The following is a 21,243-nucleotide window of genomic DNA, read 5'->3' as shown; positions in this document are numbered from 1 at the left end:
GGATCTCTTGTGAGTTTGAGGCCAGTCTGGTCTACACAGCCAGTCCAGGACAGCCAGGGCTCCCTAGAGAGAGACCTGGGGGGGGAGAGAGAGAGAGAGAGAGAGAAGGTGACAGGCAAGATGGCACACACCTTTAATCCAGTAACCCTGGAAGCAGAGGCAGGCAGATCTCTGTGAGTTTGGTCTACAGAGTGAGTTCCAGGGCTGCACAGAGAAACCCTGTCTCAGAGGGGTGGAAAAAAAGGGTCAGGGCTGGAGAGACGGTCTGGTGGTTAAGATCAATTGTTGCTCTTACAGAGGACCTGGGTTTGGTTCTCGGGAGCCACGTGATGGCTTACAGTAGCTCATAGATCTAACTCCAAGGGGTCTGATTACCTCTTCTGACCAGGCAGGCATATGGTGCATAGACATACAGACGAAACACTTGTATATGAAAAACAAAATAAATCTAAAAAAAAAAAAAAAGCCACTGGGGGAACCTATCGGATCTTCATACGTAAGTAAATATAGTTCTCATGCTTCATCATGGAAACTTCTCCTTGCAAAGGGTGGAGACCACCGCAAAACCCCCACAGTCAATCATCGCTCGGAGCCGAGGAGCCCAGTCTCAACAGACACATTTACAAGACAGCCTCGTGTCAGCTGGGCGGGGGTGGCACCCAAACGCATAAACAAACCTGCAGACAGAAGACTCGCCCTGGTATCTCAGGCCCAGGGAACACTTGAGAAGAACCAGAGCGTTGGGAGCTTGCACTGAGACTGTTTCCCAGAAATCTTAGAAGCTGCAGCCGGAACGGAGCACCAACGCGCCCAAGTGTGAACTGACCAAGATGACACCCATACACGGCGACACGACATGGACAGGGAAAAGGAGTTTAAGGACACCTTGGGCAACAAGAGATTTTTGTCACAAGGAGAAGACAGGGCAGGGGAGGGGCGGGAAGAGGAAAGGAGGAGAGAAGGGCAAAGGAGAGGTCTCAGTGGGTTAGTGGGGACATGGAGCCCTCCACCAACCGTCCCTCAGAGCTGGTGCGTGGGTCAACAGTGTCTTCAAACGCTGTTGTTTTGTGACCCGCAGTGCTTGAAGATACTGTTGACTCACACACCTGCTGTGAGGGGACAGTGTTTGGAGGGTCTTAACCCTGAAGAATGCTTCTCTAAGTACTTGGACGGAGAAGCGCCATTTGGTTTCTAGGGGAAGAGCGCCCCCTAGTGTCCGCCAGGGACAGCTCGGGATCAGGCCAGTGTGATTTTGGCAGATTGAGGAAATTGTCCTTTAGGTTCAAAATCCTGCAGATTCAACAGCGATGCTCATTTCAGTGGCTCAGACTTCTCCGTGGAAGAGAAGAACACATCCCTTCACCTGCCACGGGGAGGGGAGGAGGCAGGGCGCTGCAAGTTTTCAGAGGTGGCACAAAGAACGAAACCAGCTATGGGGGTACACGCCTGTAATTTCAGCACAGGCAGGTGGATCTGTGAGTTCAAGGACAGCCTGGTCTACATAGCAAGTTCCAGGCCACCTGGAATACATAATGAGATCCTGTCTCAAATAAATGAATACATGGATGGATGGATGGATGGATGGATAGATAGATAGATAGATGAATTAATGAATGAATGGACAAGTTTTTTCTCAGCTACATACCTACTTTGAGGCCAACCTGGGCTACATGATTCTCAGCAGACCAAATGCCTTCTGCTATGGGCCTGGAACACAAGCAAAACACTCGCACACACATAAAATAAAGGTAACATTTTATTTACGGTCAAGTTCTCATTAACGTAAAAGACAACTCTAAAACGAGCACTTCGTGGGAAGCTTCAGGGGCAGTGTGGTGGGCCACAGACAGATGGCGCTCAGTCCAGTGAGGAGTACCGAGCGAGCACTTTGCCTGGTGGCCCTAGTGGCATGTACGAGACTCCTCTCCTTCTGTGTCCTGCATGGCCTATTTGAAGAAGGAGCCAAGCGTGGGTTGGGAGTAGCAGCTGCTTTTCTGCCCCGGCTTCCAACTGCTCTGTTATGCTTTTTTAAGCTTTTATTTGTATGCGTGTGCATGTGTATCTGCGTGAGTTGTGTGCCCTGTGAATGCAGGGGCGCCCTGGGGCCAGAAGAAGGCATCGAGGCCTCTGGAGCTGGAGTTCCAGGCAATTGTAAGGCAAATGGAGTAGGTGCCGGGGTGTGACCCCTGCCCTCTGGAGGAGCAGTGTGTACTGTTAAATACTGAGGTATTTCTCCAACCTGTTGGGGGGGAGTTGTTTGTCTGCTTGCCCGGGTTAAAGGTGTGTGCCAGCAGGCCCAGCCAGCTTCCTATTGTGATGTGATAAAGGTTTAGGGCTGAGCCAAGCAGCCCAAGGAAGTGGCCAGGCAGTTGGGGAACAGAACAAGTCATCCTGAGCGTCCCCTGCTAAGACATGTGGGGACTCAGCAGCCCAGAGGTTTAGGGAAGATGCTGACTTAAATATCCAGAGAACCCCAGGTCTGCCCAGTATGGCTGAAACACACACGCCATATTCTTTCCTGAAGAAACTCTTGACTTTATTCAATGTCTCCATGGCTGTAAGTATGTCACAATCCAGGCCCTGGGGACTTGGCAGCCGTCTCTTCCTAGCCCTCTCCCTGGAAGACAGAAATAAGTTGATCTAAATTACCTTCCAGACCTGATTCCCAGAGGATGGTTAGAGGGGGCAGGAGAGGTGCAGGACAGGTTGAGGACTAAGACACGTCAGAAATAAGTGTGTAGGCACCAAGGGACCCAGAGCTTGGAAGAGAAACAAAGAACAAAGAGTAAAAAAAGAAAAGAAATTAGTCTGTGGCATATGCCTTTAATCCCAGCACTGGGGAGACAGAGGCAGGAGGATCTCCGAGTCTGAAGCCAACCTGATCTACAGAGTGAGTTCTGAGACAGCCAGGGTTACAAGGAGAAACCCTGTCTGGAAAAACAAAAAAAGTTTTACTTCTGTAGAAGGGTGCACGGCCTCAATTAGATTTTTAAGATGCCAAAAGCAAAGGGGTGCCGTACATCCTGAGTGGTCAGAGCCGGGCCTCACATTCCTAGGAGAGCCGCTAATACAGAGCAATGAGGTTTCTATGGAGAAGTGAAAGCTGAGCATGTTTTGATCTCCAAAAGTGCTAACCCTGGAGAAATTCGGATTCCTGCCAAGTGGCTTCTTTACAATTTTTTTTTTTTTTTTTTTGGCAGTGGAGGGGGTTTTGTCTTTTTTAATCCTTCGACAGAAAAGACGGTGTCTTTTGTTTGTTTCTAATGCCCCGGAGCTGGAGCTATGGGTGGTGTGAGCTGCCAGGGGGGCGCTGGGAACTGAACTCAGGTCCTCTCCAAGAGCAGGACGTGCTCATAGCTGCGTACCTTTCTTGTTTACTGTGTGTGGAGGATGAAGCCCAACGTTCACCCACGCCAAGCACCTGGCCACCGAGCTTCGCCCAGCCTCATGTTTTCACCTTTTTCCCTTACTACCAGCATGACACCAAGCACGCTTTCTTTGAGACCGGATCTCACTAGTGCAGCCCTGGCTGTCCTGGAACTCACTCTGTAGACCAGGATGGCCTTGAACTCAGAGATCCACCTGCCTCTGCCTTCTGAGTGCTGGGATTAAAGGCTCATGCCACTGTGCCCGGCTTCTCATTTATGTTTTATTTTTTGAGACAGAGTCTCGTGTAGCCCAGGCTGGCCTTGAACTCACTATGTAGCTGAAGATGACCTTGGACTCCTGCTCGTTCTGGCTGGTGTGGAGTGGCTTCCGTAGGCAATCGCAGACATTGAAAGGCTGACAGGAGGATTGGCACAAGATTGAAGCCAGCCTGGGCTACATGAGACTCTGTCTCAAAAACAAACAAAGAAACCAGTGCTAGTGAGATGGCTTAGTGGCAGGCACACTGGCTGCCAAGCCCAGCAACCTGAGTTCCAGCCCTGGGATCCTGGTGAAAAACCGGAACCGAATCTGACTCCTTCAGGTTGACCTATCTGTGTGTGTGTATGTGTGTGTGATCAAGGCCAGCCTGGTCTACACAGTGAGACCCTGTCTCAAAACAAAATCAACCCCTCCCCAAAACATATAATAGCAACAAAGCCAAGTATAATGGGTCATACTTGTGACCCCAGCACTCAGCTGGTGGAGACAGGAGGAGCAGAAATGCACGGTTAGCCTACATAATGGGCAAGCCTGGGCTATGCAATGAAGCAATATAAAATACACAGTAACAAACACCCTTTTGCCCTGAAAGACTGCTGGGACTACTTCCTTAAGCTGAAAATGTAAAAATGTTACTCCTGGATAGAATTTTACCTCAAGAAGTAAAATCTGGGGCTGGAGGGATGGCCCGGCAGTTGATTCGGCTGCCCTTGCAGAGGACCTGGCTATGCTTTCGAGCACCCACATAATACCTCACAAGGGCCTGTAACTCCAGTTCCAGAGGACCCGGCACCCTCAAGCACCAGGCACCCACACAGTACACGTCCATACGTGAGAGCAAAACATCCATCCATATAAAACAAAGAAATGGAAAAAAGCCAGCCATCGTGGCACACCTTTAATGCCAGCACTCAGGGGCAGAGGCAGGTGGGTCTCTGTGAGTCCAAGGTCTGGTTTATATATGAAGTTCCAGGTCAGCTAGAGACACATAGTGAGTCCTCCTCCTCTTCTTCCTCCTTTTCTTCTCCTTCTTTTGCTTCTTTTTTCCTTTAAAGCCCCTCCCCCCTTTTAAAAATAAAATCTTTTAGGGTTTTCATATGAACTACACTTTGTCCTTCCTTTCTTTCATTTTGAGGTCTCTTTCAGGTCTCTTGTAGTCCAGGTCAGGCTACATCCTTGCACAGACGATGACCTTAAACTCCTGACCGTCTCCCTCCACCTCTCCAGCGCTGGCATCACCAGGGTGCACTGCTGTGCCGGATTTATCTAGTGGGGATGGAACCTCGGGGTTTGTGTTTGCCTCGCTGGCTCTCTGCCAACTAAGCCACATCCACAACCTAAACTGTTCCCAAGTTTTCTGTCTTTCTACAACTAGGAGAATGTCCCCACATCAGCACCGGCTCTGAGTATTACTCTGTTTAGCATTTTTGCTGATTTTATCGGCCTCTGCTTCCCTCCGGCAGACTCCCATGTGTGCCCTCTGACCTCCTTCTGTCTGGTTTCTGTTCCAAGATGTCTGGTATTGTCCTCACTGGCTTGGGTCTCGGGGTCAAGTACGGAGAGGCCACGGTGACGAAGGTCCTTGGGATCTCCTCTGCCTATCTCTTTCACTTCGGCTTCCTGAGCCTGGGAATGGGGTGCCTCACGGTGGTGCTCAGCCTTGCCGGGTGCTATGCAACAAGCAAGGAAAACAGAGGCTTGCTCCTGACTGTAAGTAGATCCACACCGAGCCTGAGCGGCCCTGCCGAGAGTCTGCCTTCACCTCGCAGGACCCCGATGCTTTCTCCTCTGAGCCCGTTTTATTTTATATTGCATTAATTACTTATTTTGGTTTTTCAAGACATGGTTTCTCTGTGTAGCCCTGGCTGTCCTGGAACTCACTCTGTAGACCAGGCTGGCCTCAAACTCACAGAGAGCCACCTGCCTTTGTCTCCCAAGTGCTGGGATTACAGGCGTGCTCCATTACCACCCGGCTTATGTTGTATTTTTATTGAGACTTTTTTTTTTTGAGGCAGGGTCTTAATATGCAGCCCAGGCTGAACTCAAGCTCAAAGATCTGCCTGCGTCTGCCTCCAGGTTGCTAAGAATAAAGTTGTTCGCTGTCACACCTGGTTCATACCTGGCTTTTATTTAGTTGCTTTTTGGTTTTTTGAGACAGGGTTTCTCTGTGTGGCCTTGGCTGCCCTGGACTCACTTTTGTAGAGCAGGCTGGCCTCAAACTCAGAGATCCTCCTGCCTCTGCCTCCCGAGTGCTGGAATTAAAAGCATGTGCCACCACCACCTGGCTCATTCTTCTTGAGTCAGGGTCTCATGTAGCCCAGGCTGGCCTTGATCTGGCTAAGAAGCCGAGAATGAGTTTTTTTGTTTTTGTTTTTTTTTTAGCCTGTTTCTTCCTTTTCCACTTTTCAAGTGCACAGAGAATGGGCACCTGGTGTCCTTGTTTGATTTTGATCCCGGTAGGTGGCTGAGACTTGTCTGTGCTCTCATGTTCCTTTCTTCTTCCTCAGCCTTGTCCTCCATCTGCATCCCTAAGCCTCTCAACATAAGGTTCCCATATAGCAGCTTCCTCAAGCACCCAGGCTAGCCCGTGTCCTGGGTTTTCCCATAACCTGGAAACAAAACCCAGAGACCTCCCACCCTCACCCAGGTCTGGGTTCTTTCAAACTGGAGCCAGTAGGATGGGGGTTGGGGGAGGGTCAGAAGACCTCCTCCCTCCTCAGCATCCTGTCCCTGGGATCTGCAGAGCAGGCTCCCAGCCCAGCCCTGCCCCTCTCTGTGTCCTCCAGTGCTTCCTGTTCCTGGTTTTCATTGTCATCCTGGAAGTCGTGGTGGCCTCCGTGGTGCTTGTGTTCTTCCCGCTTGTAAGTACACAATTGCTAAGTCACAGAAAAGAGAGAGGAGCCATCAGAAGTCTGTTCCAGAAGGCATTCCCACCCACCCCACACCCTCCCCCTATACCGGGAAGCTTGGAGATGGGGGATACAGGGGTGGGGAGGGAAAGCTGAAGACCTCAGAGGACGCCAGGAGCCTGTTACCATCCAACCTCTCTTCTGTAGGGAGGTGGGAGGTGATGGGCAAGGCAGGCACATTCGTAGAATTTTAAAAGATATCCAAAGATTAGGGGTACAGGGGTGTCTGAGCCGGGGAGCCGCTGCCTAGAATCCCTGGTGAGGGGTTGAGTACTCTCCTGTCAGTTTAGATGAAGGCTTTAAAAAGTCACGTGGTTTCCAGTGGTGGTGGTGCACAGCTTTCATCCCAACAGAGGCAGATAGATCTCTGTGAGTTTGAGGCCAACCTGGTCTACAGAGTGAGTTCCAGGACAGCCAAGTCTACACAGAGACACCCTGTCTTGAAAAACAAAACAAGAAAGTTACAAGGTTTATGCGACAGGTGATGACAGGTCATTTTACAGGGACAGGAAAAGCAGGGAAAGGAGACAGCCTCCTTTTAGGTCGCTGGGCCAGTCACAGACGAGGAAACCCATCTAAAGGCCCGGAGAAGGGCTGCAGCTGTGGCTCAGCTGGTGGACTGCAGGTCCAGCACGCACAAGTCCTGGGTTCCATCCCCAGCTCCGCATGAGCTGGGCATGGTGGTGCACTTCTGTGATCTCACGCCAGGGAGACGGAGACAGCGGGATCTGTGGGAGCTGCGGACAGCCAGTCTAGACTTGACTTCTATCCGTGACTTCCGGCCAGCGAGAAAGCCCTTCTCAAAACACAAGGTGTGGCTGGCGCGGTCGCTGGCGCGGTGGCTGACGGGGCAAAGGCGCTTCCCTCTGAGCTCGAGGAGCTGAGTTTCATCCCAGGACTCAAGTGGCGGAAGATAAGAACCGACTCCTCTCAGCTGTCCTCTGACCTCCATACACACACGCACACACATACACATAAGACACGTGATTCAGAACAAAACAGGAGAAAAAGGGGGCCAGTCGCCGTTGACCTTTGGTCTACACACACACACACACACACACACACACACACACACACACACAGGCATGCTTACAGACACAGAAAAGGCGTGCATATGGAGTGAAGCCTGGAGTTGCAGAATTCAGGAGGCTGAGGCAGGAGGGCCGTGAGCTTATGTCCAACCTGGGCTACTCGCCAAGAGCCGGCTGTGTGTGAGTCACTCAGGAGCCGAGGTCCTGATTCACCTGTTCACATTGGGTTGAGCCCAGGAGGGCTGCACGCAGGGGCCGAGGGCCAGAGAGCCCATCTTCCTGGCAGCCGGGGACAGCCAGGCGCAGGGGCCAGGATGAAGAAAGCTCTGCTCTGACTCGTTGGGAGGCGCCTTCTGAGGGGAAGCTGGGAAGAGAGGGAGGAGGGAAAGCTTTCACAGCCGACCCTGTAGACTTTTGTTTTGAAGATGGGACTATATCCTTGCTGTAGTGAGGAATTTTTTTTTTTTTTTTGAGGCAGGATCTTGAATCCCTGTGTAACCCTGAACTACTAATATTTTTGTCTCCACCCCCCCCCCCCGCGTGCCACCACGCCTGGTTTATGTGGTAGGGGTATTATTGAACCCAGAGCTTCATGGGTGCCAGGTATGAAGCTCAGCCAAAGCCACCAGAACCCTTACATCAGTTATTTCAAACCTTTATTTAAAAAAAAAAAAAAAAAAATCAAAATTTGAGCTGGGTTTGGTGGCGCACGCCTTTCAACCCAGCACTGGGGGAGGCAGAGGCAGGTGGATCTCTGTGAGCTTGGGGCCAGCCTGGTCTATAGAGAGAGTTCCAGCCCAGTCAGATTTGGAGATTTATTGAAGGTCTGTGTGAGCATCATGCCTGCCTAATAGCTTTTCCCAGTGGAGTCGCAGACATAGTGGGGGCCTAGCTGCCTTGCAGGTGATGGGAAAGAGCAGGTGAGTCGGGTTCCTTGGTTACTGGGCAGACCGGATGTGCTGGTTGCAGGCTCCTGGTCTGCCCTTCTCCAGCCAGTACCACAACAGCCTGAACGAGTCACTTCCAGCTCAGAGGTTCAAAGGCAGCCTTGGGTACATGGTGCGTTGGAAGCTAGCCTGAGGTGCCTGAGACCACTTCTCGAAGAAAAGTCAATGAAGGGAAGGAGGAGAAGGGGGTAGGGGAGGAGGCGAGAGAAGGAAGGAGGGACGGGAGGCTCTCTCCATCAGTGCTCACCTTGCCTCTGCTGCTTTCCCGGTCTCTCCCGGAAGGTTCAAGATGTGGCCTCCGAGCACACCTTGCTGACGCTGAGGAGGAATTACCGGGGTCACAACGAGCCTGACGACTTCTCGGCACAGTGGAACCTGGCCATGGAGAAGGTGAGCGGGCCTTTCAGAAACCGCCGGTGACACAGACGGGAGGGCAGCTGGACGGTGAACCTTTAGTCGCTGTTGTGCTGGAGATGGAACCAAGGACAGTCCACGTGGCCGACAAACCTCCACCGAAATATTCCCCCAGGCACTTGCGCTTTTTCAAAGAAGAGTCTCCCGCAGCCTGCCTGGCCGGCGGCTCACATGCTCACCAGGGGAAGATGGCGTCTTTCAGGCGCATGCCCAGTGCGCGCTTAGCGCCTGCGGCAGGCTTAGAGCCTGAGCGGACAGCCTCGGTCCCTAGTCCAGTCTGATGGGCCGTCACCCCGAGAGAGAAATGAACCCCAGTTAGTTTAGTGTGAAAGCACTCCGCGTCCAGATTCAGACAACTGGGGGTTGCAAAGGTTTAGACAAAGCTGGCAAGAAGGCTCAGGAAGGAAAGGGCTTGCTGTGTACCCTGAGCTCAGGCTCCGGGACCCACGTGGGGGAAGAACGTGTCCTTGGCCTATACATCTGTGTCATGGCACAAATGTGCAAGAGGAACGATGATTGTGAAAAATAGAAGTTAAAAAAAAAGTGCAGAGTGTGTGTGCTGGGACAGCTGCCATCCCAGCACGGGGAAGGCAGAGGCACGGACCTCTCTGTGAGGCCCACCCAGGCCAGCCTGGGCCCCAGCTCCAGCTCCATGCAGCCGGGGCTACACCATGAGCCCCTGGCTCGAAGGAAAACAAAACAGAAATTGTGTTTAAAAGAACTGACCTTGTGGCTCACTAAGCACTAGGGAGGCAGAGGCAGGAGGATCATCATGAGTTCAACACCAGCCTGAGCTCAGACTAGAAGGTGACAGAGGCAAAGGTGACATAACACCAAAGACCTTTTGAGCCTCGGCAAAGAGGCTAGTTTCTACCCCGTGTGATGGCATTGGGAATGTTTAACCAGAGTCCTGGGGGAAGACTGTGGCAAATCCGTGGTGGCCGTGGTTTTCTTGGTGTTGCTTTATTACTTAAAAGAGGAGTCTTTAAATAACGCCTGTGAGCAAGTGTGGAAAAGCCTGTATGGTTGTGAAGGCCAAAGGAGGACATCCCGTGTCCTGCGCCATCACTCCCTCCTTGTTCCCCTCGAGGCAGGGTCTCTCACGGAACCTGGATGCTAGGCTGGCACACTGTAACCCCTGTTTCCTTTCTCTGCCTTCCAGCACTGGGGTTACAGGCGCACGTAGCATGCCTGGCCTTTTGCAAGGGTGATGGGGATTCGAACTCATGTCCTCATGCTTGTGCAGCAAATGTTCTGCCCCTGGGCCATCTCCACAGGCCTCGTGGGGAGTCATCAATATTCCTTCTTTGTTGCAGCTGAAGTGTTGTGGGGTGAATAACTACACAGATTTTGCTGGCTCTTCCTTTCAAGTGACAACTGGCCACACCTACCCCAGGGCATGCTGTAAAGCCATAGGCACTGCGGACTGTGATGGGCACAATGTGTCCCCTCATGTCATCTACCAGGAGGTAACTCAAAGGAGCTCATGACTGACCTGTGGGAACCCTGGCCAAGGGCTGGGGGAAGAGAGGGGTAAGATCCATTAGGTGTTCAGTTCATTCTGATAACATCACTTTGGACCAACAAGTCAGCTTTCTGAGACTGTAACGAATCACCCGAGGTCATCAGCTGAAGAAGAGGGAATATTAGCTGCTCAGGGTGGCTCAGACCTATAATCCCCAACGCTGAGGAGGCAGAGGCAGGGGGATCACCAGCTGTGACCATACTGCAAGAACCTAGCTTAAAAAAATAAAAAGGAGGAAGGCTGGAAAGATGGCTCCGTGCGTAAGACGCTTACCGCTGAGCCTGGTTGGACTTGAGCTTGATCCCTGGGACCCACTTGGAAGAAGAGAGACAATCCCCCCAAGCTCTCCTCTGACTTGCACGCACAGGTGGCCTGCTCACCATACGGCTGTGTATACAACATAGCAAAGAAAGAAGGTTGGAGCCTGACTCAGTGACTAAGAGGGCCTGTTCCAGCTGGGCACAGTGGCACACGCCTGTAAACCCAGCACTCAGGAGGCAGAGGCAGGCAGACAGAGCTCTGTGAGTTTGAGCCCAGCCTGGTCTACAAAGTGAGTCGAGGACAGCCAAGGCTACACAGGGAACCCCTGTCTTGAAGAAAACAGAAACAAACAAACAAACAAGCACTCGTTCTTGCAGAAGATTGTTCTTGCTTGAGTCCTGGCAGCATAAAGCTGTCTGTAATTCTAGCTCCAAGGGATCAGACTTCCTCTGTAGGCACCGGGTGCCCACATGCCACAAGTACATACAGTCAGGCAAAGCACCCATGTCATTAAAACAAAATTTAAAGAGTTTAGTTAAACAAAAAGAGCGACTAATGGCCGCATGAGCCAAGATAACTGGTGCCACCCCCGTCATTGTTCAGGACTTCCTGTCTGGGGATCTGACAGAATTAGGGGTTTAATTGCTAAGGAGCTCAGCCCCTGCAGCTCTTTGTTTTGATTGACAGGATTGGGTTAAAGAAACCTGGCTCTGCTGTGCATGCCCATTCCCTTGAGGCATTTCATGCTATTAATATGCACACACTGTTATGCATATGCATAAGATGGTAAGTAGGGGTTTCTTCCTGACCGAAGTTCATGGGAGGCCACGATCTGCCTTACTGTACGTGAACCACAACCGGCCCAGGCTGGATTGGCCGCCTAAGTCACACCCAGACACACTGAGGAGTCCATTTTAACAGGAACGCTTACGTTTGATGGCCACCGAGGGGTGAGAACCATATCCTATTGTTTGCTTGTGTGTGTCTGTTTTCATTATTACATTTATCCATTTAGCGGGGCACACACGTGTCACAAGGCATGTCTGGAAGGCAGAGAACAATTTACAGGAATCAGTTCTCACCTTCTACCCGGTGGCTCTTGGGAACTGAACCCAGGTCTTGAACCTTGGCAGCAAGTGCCTTTCCTGACGAGCCACATTGCCTCCGGCTACTTTATAGTTTACAGTGAGGTGTGCAATCACCTGAAGCAGGTGGCAGCCCTGGGTTTCCGGGTGCATCAGGAAAGGCGTGGGGGCACGCACCTGCAGGTGAGGGTCCTGGCTTATGAGCACATTGTTAGAAGACTGTGTGCATAGCCCAAGCCAGGCCGAGTCCCGGGCTGCTAAGCTGCCCTGGAGCCGAGCCCCACTCACTGCCTTTAAGGTGAGTGGGATTCGGCTGTGGTTTTAACCAAAAGGGTCTCTCCAGCCTCATAGGTTAGACATTTGTCCGGTGGTCAGGTCTGGAGGTGGGGAGGTGGGGGGTAGTTCAATCAAGAAAGCTCTGATGGGACCAATGATTGATCCCCTTGTGGGCTCATACAAGAATGGCATAATTAGGGTGGTTTCAGGTTTGAGGAAGTAAGTAGGTCAATGAGAACTGGAACTGGAGAGCTCAGGTCAGTGCTTGGCACACAGTCGTCAGCTAGGAATTATGATATGAGGGATTGGTGAGCTGATTTGCCAGGTAAACACTTGCAACCAAGCCTGATGACCTGAGTTTGATCCCCAGGACCCACATGGTAGAAAGAGAACTAGCCGTAAGTAGTCTTCTGACCCCCATAAATACACTGGATCACTGATGCTCTCTCTCTCAATGAACAAACAAATAAATGAATGTAAAGAATAGTGTGTGCATGCGGGAGAGGTCCTCTAAACAGTGAGAAAAGCAAGCCTCCGCCAGCCCAAACTGGTATGCCAGGACCATGGACGGAGGGCTGGCGTGTGCTGCCACAGGCCAAGTGGCCACAGGCCAATTTGATGGAGGCATTTTTTTTTCAGCTGCAGTTCTGTCTTTATAATTCTAGTTTGTGTCACATTTACAAAAAACCAACAAGACAGATAACCTCTTCTGGCCTCTGAGGGTACATATATACACACACATACAATGCACACACAAATAAAGTAATAATAAAATAATTTAAAACTAGAACAAAATGATAAAAGAAAAAGACAGGAGGGAGGAGGAAGACAGGAGGGAGGAGGGAGCCAGGCTTAGCGGTGCACACTTTTAATCCCAGCACTCGGGAGGCAAAGGCAGGCAGATCTCTGTGAGTTGGACACCAGCCTGGTCTACTCAGTGAGTTCCAAGGACAGCAGGGCTACAGTGAGACCTTGTCCCAAGGGGGAAAAAAGTAGAAAGGGAAGGGTAGAGGGAAGAAATAACAGCTGATCCATTCCATGTAAATTCTTAAAATTCTCTCAAAACTCCCACAGCATTGGTCCCATCTGGGGTTGTGATAGCCAAGGCACAGAGAGGTACCTTAACTTGCCTGAGATCACACGGCCCCTGTGTGACTGGCCACACCCATTCTCCAGCATGGGTTGGGAGAAGGGGAGTGAAAAGAAGGCCAGGCTAGAACCCCAGAGCTCTGTCTCTTCCACAGGGACAGGAGTGGCCAAAGGGTGGGCTTCAGGGAGTCCCAGAGTCCCTGGGCTGCTAACAGCTCTGTCTTCTGTGGCTCAGGGCTGCTTTGGCAAACTTATGAAAATCACCAGGACCCAGAGCTTCACCTTGAGCGCCGTCTCCTTGGGGGCAGCAGCCATGCAGGTAAGACGCAGTCTCCTGGGGACAAACTGAACTTAAAAGTTACATCAACCGGTTTAGTGCAGGCACACACCGCAGCACACGTGTGGAGGTCAGAGGGGACAGTGGTTAAAGTTGGTTCTCTCCTTCCAGGATGTGGGGCCTAGGAAACAAACTTGGGTCACCAGGTTTGGCCACAAGCTCCTTTAGCCATGAAAGCTGTCGTGCCAGTCCCAGCCAACTCTTTTATGAAGTACATAGAACAGGTTGACCAGTGTTCTGGCCACCAGAGACACAGCAGTGACTGAAAGTCTGAAATCTCTGCTGTGGTGGAGCCAAGAGTCACAAGACATAAAAATCTCAATTCAAAACACTTGATATCATTAGTCTGGTAGAGGGCTTGCCTCGTATGCTAGGCCTGGCTTGATCTCTCTCTTCCCACCCTCCCACCTCACTTTAAACTAGCAGGGTGGCACGTGTTTGTTTGTTTTTTATTTTGTGCTTTTCAAGACAGGGTTTCTCTGTGTAGCGTTGGCTGTCCTGTACTCCCTTTGTAGTCCAGGCTGGCCTTGAACTCACAGCGATTCGCCTGCCTCTGCTTCCCTGAGTCCTGGGACATGTCTTGGCACATGTTTATAATCCCAGCATTCTCTAGGTAGGTCAGGAGGATCAGGGCTCAAGATCATCCTTGGCTATGCAAGTGAATTTGAGGCCAGCCTGGGCTATATGACACCTTGTGTCAAGTCAAAGTGTTAGAGCCCAAGAAGAGCCACACAAACACTCAGACACGGATCTCCACTAGATATTGATGGTTTATTTGAACATCTTTTCCATCAGGACCACAGTAAGAACTTGGAAGCCTAACTGTGACATCGACCTGTTCCTACAGGAGGCTTTTTAGAGACCAAACTGAATAACAGACACAGCAAGGGCAGTAACACATTTTGGCTAGCCATACAGAGCTATATTGCATTTTGGCTAACTAGACATAAAGTATCATCAGCTGACCTTAAAGCTGATTGGTCTAAGCGAAGCGGTGGTTAGGGTCTTCCAGAGTGCAACCAGAGTGTAGCCCCAGTAGGTAAGAAAGAGCAGAGTAACAGAAGTTCAGCTCCTCCTCCTGGCAGGGTCTGTTGGAATAGGTTACCTTGACCCTCTGGCAGAGTTTGTTACTGTCAGCTAGGAATATCTACTTCTAGGAAACAAAGTTAAAAGTTTTAAAAAACTTAAACTTAATTTCACCTTATAAACAAAATGGCAGCTGAATACGCTGAGTTAAAAAAAAAAATGGCTGCAGCTATGTCTAAATGGATGCAACTATGTCTCAAAGAGCAGGCTTCCACAAAAGACTGAAAGGAACTTAAATCATTTTCTTGGAAATAAGGGGATCTGAACAGCGAGGAAGCCAGGTGGGCTCCGAGGGGGAGGCATCATCAGGCCCAGTATAAGCCTGTTCTGAGGCTGGAGAGACTTTGTGGTCAGAGGGCCAGCCGCACCCACAGCTCCGGCACCAGGGGATGCAATGCTCTGGCCTCTTCAGGCATCTGTACCTGAGTTCATGCAGGCCAGCACAGGCAAACACACAACAATGAAATAAACCTGTGCTGAGCTTGATGGCATGTGACTTCAATCCCAGTGCTTGGGAGGGAGAAGTCAGGGGAATTTCTGAGTTGGAGGCCGCCTTGATCCTGTGGCGAGACAGGAGGGCGCAGGACTTCCCTGAGCAGATCATTTGTGTTCTGTGAGGTTCAGGGAGAAATTTAGCTTTTATTTGTCACAGAAAGTCATTGGGAGATTTTTTTAGGGTTTGTTTGTTTGTTTGCCTCTTTCTGCCTTTACTACACATGGAACCCCACGTGTAGCCTGAGTTGGCCTCAATCCTGTGGCAATCCTCCTGCTCTAGCCTCCTGAGTGTAGACATTGCCACCAAAAGCCATTTGATACATTTTTGTTGGTGTTTTGGAGTTTGGGGTTTTTTTTGTGTGTGTAGCCCAATCTCAATAACCTAGTCCTCCTGCCTCAACCTCTCCAGGACTGAGATTACTGGTGTGTGCTGCCACAACTGGCTTTAGAACTCTCGCTTTTTTTTTTGGGGGGGGGGGAGGAGGTCTCCTCTATCCCAGGCTGGTCTCAAACGCACGCTGTAGCTGATGATGACGTTGAGCCTCCTCCTCCTCCTGTTTCCACTTCCCAAGGGCTGGGATGACAGACCTGAATCATGCCCAGCCAGGGGTTTATTTTGGATGATGGCTCTGGTAGCTGAGGTCTCTGGACCTGCTTTGGCTTCTGGGGAGCGTCTAGTGACTAAGGCAGAGAGTGACAGAGCAAGACACGGTATCTACCACAGGCACAGAGGGGTGCACACAGAGGCTATGAAAACTGCTGTTCGTAAACCTGCTTTCTTCTGTTTGTTCTGTTTCTCAAGACAAGGTTTCTCTGTGTAGCCTTGGCTCTCCTGGACTAGCTTTGTAGACTCAGCTGGCCTGGAACTCACAGAAAACAGCTTGCCTCTGCCTCTGCTGGGATTAAAAGCACGCCTCACCAGGACCTTGAACCTCCTCCTCACACTACCTAGACTTGTAAGAGAATGAATTATGGTATGACCTGGTCACATGAATTAAGCAATAAATATTAGGACAATATTTCCCAACTTTTTGGTTTTGAGACAGGATTTCACTATGTAGCCAGGCTGCCCCAGAACTAGCTATGTAGACCAGGCTAAGCTTTGAACTCATAGAGCTCCACCTGCTTCTGCTTCCCAAGTGCTGGGACTAAAGGCTTGCACCACTATGCCAGCCCCAACTTTTTTTTTTCAGATTTATTTATTATGTATAGTGTTCTGCCTGCATGTACACCTGCTCACCAGAAGAGGGCACCAGATCTCACTATAGATGGTTGTGAGCCATCTATAGTTAGGGGGAATTGAACTCAGAACCTTTGGAAGCGCTGCCAGAACTCTTGACCTCTGAGCCGTCTCTCTAGCCCCAGCTCCAACTTTTAAACAAAAACACGGGCTTTCCTTCTGAAAATGAAAATTTCTCATTTGAGACCACTGTGGTGGCAAGTCCGGTAATTCCAGCACGTGGAAGGTGGTGGCAGGTGGAGCTATAAGTTCAAGGCCAGCCTGGTCTACATAGTGAATTCTGGGAACAGACCCTGTCTCAGACAAATTCAAGGTATGGGCCTGTGAAAGGTTTGCCACAGCGTGAGAACCTGATGTGGGATACCTAGAACGCTAAGATGGAGGAGAGAGCCAGCAGTTGCCTTCAGACTTCCACATTTGCGCTGTGGCTTACCTGCTGCCCCAAACCCAAGTGAAAACATGAAACGATTTAAAGAGTAAAAGGTGTAAACTAAGCAGAGACACCGAGCATCAACGTCTGACACTCACATGTATAAGCGTGTACTCATAGTGCTTGCACATGCTTGCACACACATCACGCACACACACAAGAGGGGTCAGCAAGATGGTTCAGCGGGCAACGGGGCATGTGTGCCAAGCCAAACGACCTGAATTCGAGTTCCTGAATCCACACAGTTGAAAGAAGGAATTGACTCCTACACACACACTCATGGCATGGTATGTGCGAATACACATGCTCACACACAAATAAAGAAAGTAAAAATAACTTTAAAAGAAAATGTAACCAAAATCCGGGCGTAGTGGAATACACCAGTAATCCTGGGCTAGACGGGGAGGCGGGAGAAGCAGGAGTTTGAGGCCTGCCTGGGCTCCATGCGCCCGCTGTGGTAGGCCACGCTGTCAGTCCCAGCTCCGGCAGAGGCAGGCGGGTCGCTGAGTTCCGAGGACAGCGTGGGCTACGCAGGGGATTCCAGGACAGCCTGGACGCACAGCGAGGCCCTGCCTAAGACAGTAAGATGACAGATTTAGACGAGAACAGAAGAGGCCATCTTCCCACAGCTGCGACCGCGGGGCTGAAGTCAAAGTGTTGGGACGGCCCTTCCGAGATGTCTACCTCTACAAACGCATGTGCCAGACACGCTTCCAACTCACAACCACTGACGGAAGTCAGAGAACAGAGGCTTCCTGTTGGTGCATCATTAGAGAACATCATTGTACGGGATTCTGGGAAATGTAGTCCTCGGGCGGGGCAAAGGGCCAGGCAAGAGTTACTGATTCAGACAGAGGCGTGAAATCGTACAGTATTCACCAAAGCTTCAGCACACAGAGCTGCCTTTTCTCTTGCCCCTTCCTTCCCCAGCCGCAGACTGCTGACCACGGGTGTGGGTCCGCTCACCAGTTACTGGAGGTCCGACGCCCTCTTTCACTCTGGCAGCAGACAAAACATCCCCACACACAAAATACGTCTGTAAAATAACTTTAAAAACATTTGTGTGGGGAGGTGCACACCTGTGGAGGGCAGAGGGCAACCTGCAGGGATCGAAAGCTGCGAACGGTCTCCACTTCCACCCTGTGGGTCCCGGGGATTGAAGTCAGGCTGTCAGGCCTGGCGGCAAGCACTGAGCCCGCTGGTTAGCGTTGTCCAGCCTGACCTTGCTTCGGCCATCTCTTCCCACAGCTGCCGGGAATTCTTGCCACCTTTCTGCTGTTCGTCAAGCTGGGCTGACAAAGTCTGGGAAAGGACAGGATGCCGAGTCCACCTGGCTGCCGGAGACTGCGTCTCCTCTTATTTCTCTGGGACACTCACTGCTTTCTGGGCGGCAACCAATAATAAAATATCAGGAAACCCGTACCTGTCCCTTTGTCTTTCTTGGATTTTATTTTGCACTCCAGCTGGCAATGATATTAACTTGAAACAGCTGAGCGTAACAGTGTGCCTGCGCATCTAGGTTTTGTGATAACCAAGTACCCGAGACTGGGTGCTTTTAAAGGGTTGATCTGAACCAGGGCGGGAGGCAAGCTGCGTTTCTGTGGCTGACTCCAGGTGTATCAGAATACCCTTCGGTGGTTAAACATTTTTGAAGCTACACTGAGCTCACTCCTCCTGTGGCAAAACTAAGGCAGCAGGACCGTCTCCCGCCAGTGTGCTCCAGGCTTGCATCCTGAGAATGCCTGATGTCATTACAGTATCATCTGCATTGTGTTAGGTTTTATTTTTGTTGCTGCTGTTTGATTTGTTATGTATCTATTTGTTTGTTTTTGAGACAAGCTACTATGTAGCCCAGGCTGGCCTCAGAGTCACAGAGATCCACCTGACTCTGCCCCCCAGGTTTGACACCAGGCCAGGCGCTCACTGTAGTTTCGACATCCCTTCACTTTTGTAGGGAATGTATTCCACAGAAAGAAGTACACAAAAAAGGAGATCCAATCCAACATGATGTCACTGTGAAAAAAAAGGGTCATTCTTAGGGCTGGAGAGATACCTCAGCTGTTACGGCACTCACTGGCTGCTCTTCCAGGAGACCTGAGTTCAATTCCCAGCACCCACATGCCAGCTCACAACTGTCTGTAGCTGCAGTTCCAGGACAGCCGACATCCTCACATAAATATGCAAGTAAAACACCAACACATTTTTCAAAAAGGACCATCTTGCCCTGTTACTGTTATCCACCTGTTGGTGGTCTGATGATGATCTTGAGATCTTGTCCCTGCTCAGAAGGGCACAATCTCACACAAACCTATCCTTGTGTAAACCTGCTTAAGTCATTTTATCTGATTGGTTGATTAAACAGCCTATGCCTGGGCAGGGCTGAATGGGGTAGCCAATGCTAAGGTTCCCAGGCTTGGAGAGAGGACAGGAGAACCACAGGAGACAGATGGAAGGGAAGAGAGGAGGAAGGAGGATGCCACAGTTAGTGTGGAGAAAAAAAAAAAAAACACATGGGTCAAAAGGAAGGACTCCAATAATGGCATGAAAAGGCCCAGATGGAAAATACAAGCAAGAACCATGGGATTATGGAAGGAAGGTAGAGCAGATGAGGAGGATGAAGGTGGATGGCATTGGATCGGGGCTGGGAGATGGATGGTGAGGTGACTGAGACAGAGCAGGTGAAACATCTGCCCGGCTCAAGGTAATAAGGCAATTATAAAATCCAGCAGGTGTCTGTGACTTATGATTTGTGACAGCAGGTGAAATACCCCCACAATAATCTTAGGGCAAATAATGAACATTACATAGCTCAGCATTCCTTTTTTATTTACTACGACACCCATCTCACAAACATTTGTAAAAAGTTAATCTTCTTACATTTGTTTATTATTTATTTATTGTTTGGTGGAGTGTGATGGAGCACATTGGTTGTAAAAACAGAATTCCTTCTTTGGCGGCGGCGGGGGGGGGGGGCACACGCCTTTAATCCCAGCACTCAAAGAGCTCTGAGGCCATCTGAGGCCAAGGCCAGCCAGGTCTATAGAGCTAGTTTTCCAGGACAGCCAGGGCTACACAGAGAAACCCTGTCTTGAAAAACCAAAACAACAAGACAGAATTCCTATAAGGTTGCAGCTGGCCTTGCTCAGCCATTTTCAGTCAGCCCAGAGAGGACTGTCTGCTGAGACCTCCTGTCTCCCAAGACCGTCTGTCTTACCTTGAGCAAACAATCTGAGAAATGAGAGACAGCAGTCCCACACACAGCTGCATTAACCTCCTCAGTCCCAACCCCCACCCTGCCCCTACCTCGATACAACCAGCTTTGCAGGCCTGCAGGACATCCATCCTGCGGGAGAGGGCCTACCCTTCTGTCTTTCCATGCTTGAGATGAACGGTCTGATCTATTGAGGTTGGATCTGGTCTCTCCTCTCTGTGACCCCCCCCCCCACACCTCCATTTAACAAAGTGAAAAGTAGCCAAGCAGGGAGATCTGTTTATTTTGCATATGGGTGTTTGACTGAATGTTTGTCTGTGCCTGGTACCCTCGGAGGTCAGAGACGGCATCAGATTCCTTGAGACGGGAGTTCCGGAAGGTTGTGAGTTACCAAGTGGACGCTGGGAATCAAACCCAGGTCCTCTGCCAGAGCAGCCAGTGTTCCTAACTGCTGAGCCATCTCCCCAGCCCCTTGTGTTGTGGATTTTAAAGAAGTTTTTAAAGGCTAAGAATTGAGACCCTGCTCCAAAAGAACAAAAACCAAAGGCAGAGAGAAAAAGAAAGGGCCAGCAAGATGGCGCAGTGGGTACTTAAGTCTGACCCCCAGGCCCCATATGATGTAAAGAAAAAAGTGATTCCTGAAAGTTGTCCCCTAACCTTTACAAGCACCCCATGGCGCACACGCGCGCGCGCACACACACACACAAACACACACACATACACACACACACACCCCTCTACATAAATGCAAATACATGAAACCTTTACAAAGAAAAGACCGGGAGGGGTTGAGGCTCCACAGTACATATTTAGTGATCGTAAGGCTTTGTGTCCATTCTCAGCTACACAGGAATAAATCAACAGAACAAGAGAGAGCAAGAGAATGAAGCCATTTGTCAGAGATTGTAGAACTGAACATAGAGCAGGATTTACACAAAGACCTGGAAAAGAGGAGAAGATGGCATCACTCATCCCCTAGGGAAGGAGCTATCCAGCCAGTGAGAAATGCCCTGTGCCTGGAGCCTGTGGCAGGCCAGTGGCCAGCATGGGAAGGGGCATAAGGAGTGAGTGAAGGGCTGAGGGTTAGAGAGGCCATGAGTCCATTCACGTGGGCACGGCTGGGACCCTGACATTTATCGCCATGGATTTGTAATTATTTGTTATTAGGGCAGGAGCCATGGAAGGTTCTGGGCAGAGGGGGGCTGTGCCCCTGCCCAGGTGTGTACAGGTGCTCCCAGCTGGTGTGGGGAGGACAGAGC

General features: G+C 50.6%; 1 protein-coding gene across 1 annotated transcript; it reads left to right on the top strand.

Annotated features, from left to right (window-relative positions):
* The first annotated feature begins 2,187 nt into the window (after positions 1–2,187).
* On the top strand, positions 2,188–18,192 carry Tspan16 (tetraspanin 16). Its single transcript, XM_055601494.1, has 7 exons — positions 2,188–2,557; positions 5,161–5,358; positions 6,435–6,509; positions 8,818–8,925; positions 10,266–10,418; positions 13,421–13,504; positions 18,022–18,192. Exons 1-7 carry the CDS (start codon positions 2,489–2,491, stop codon positions 18,067–18,069), a joined length of 735 nt encoding a protein of 244 aa, XP_055457469.1. The 5' UTR covers positions 2,188–2,488; the 3' UTR covers positions 18,070–18,192.
* Positions 18,193–21,243: the final 3,051 nt, after the last annotated feature.

The sequence above is a fragment of the Psammomys obesus genome, unplaced genomic scaffold (assembly GCF_907164565.1).
Source record: "Psammomys obesus unplaced genomic scaffold, mPsaObe1.curated_primary_1811, whole genome shotgun sequence".
In the NCBI taxonomy this organism is placed as follows: domain Eukaryota; kingdom Metazoa; phylum Chordata; class Mammalia; order Rodentia; family Muridae; genus Psammomys; species Psammomys obesus.
The sequence above is the reverse complement of the archived record's forward strand: the minus strand, read 5'-3'. Positions and strand labels throughout refer to the sequence as shown.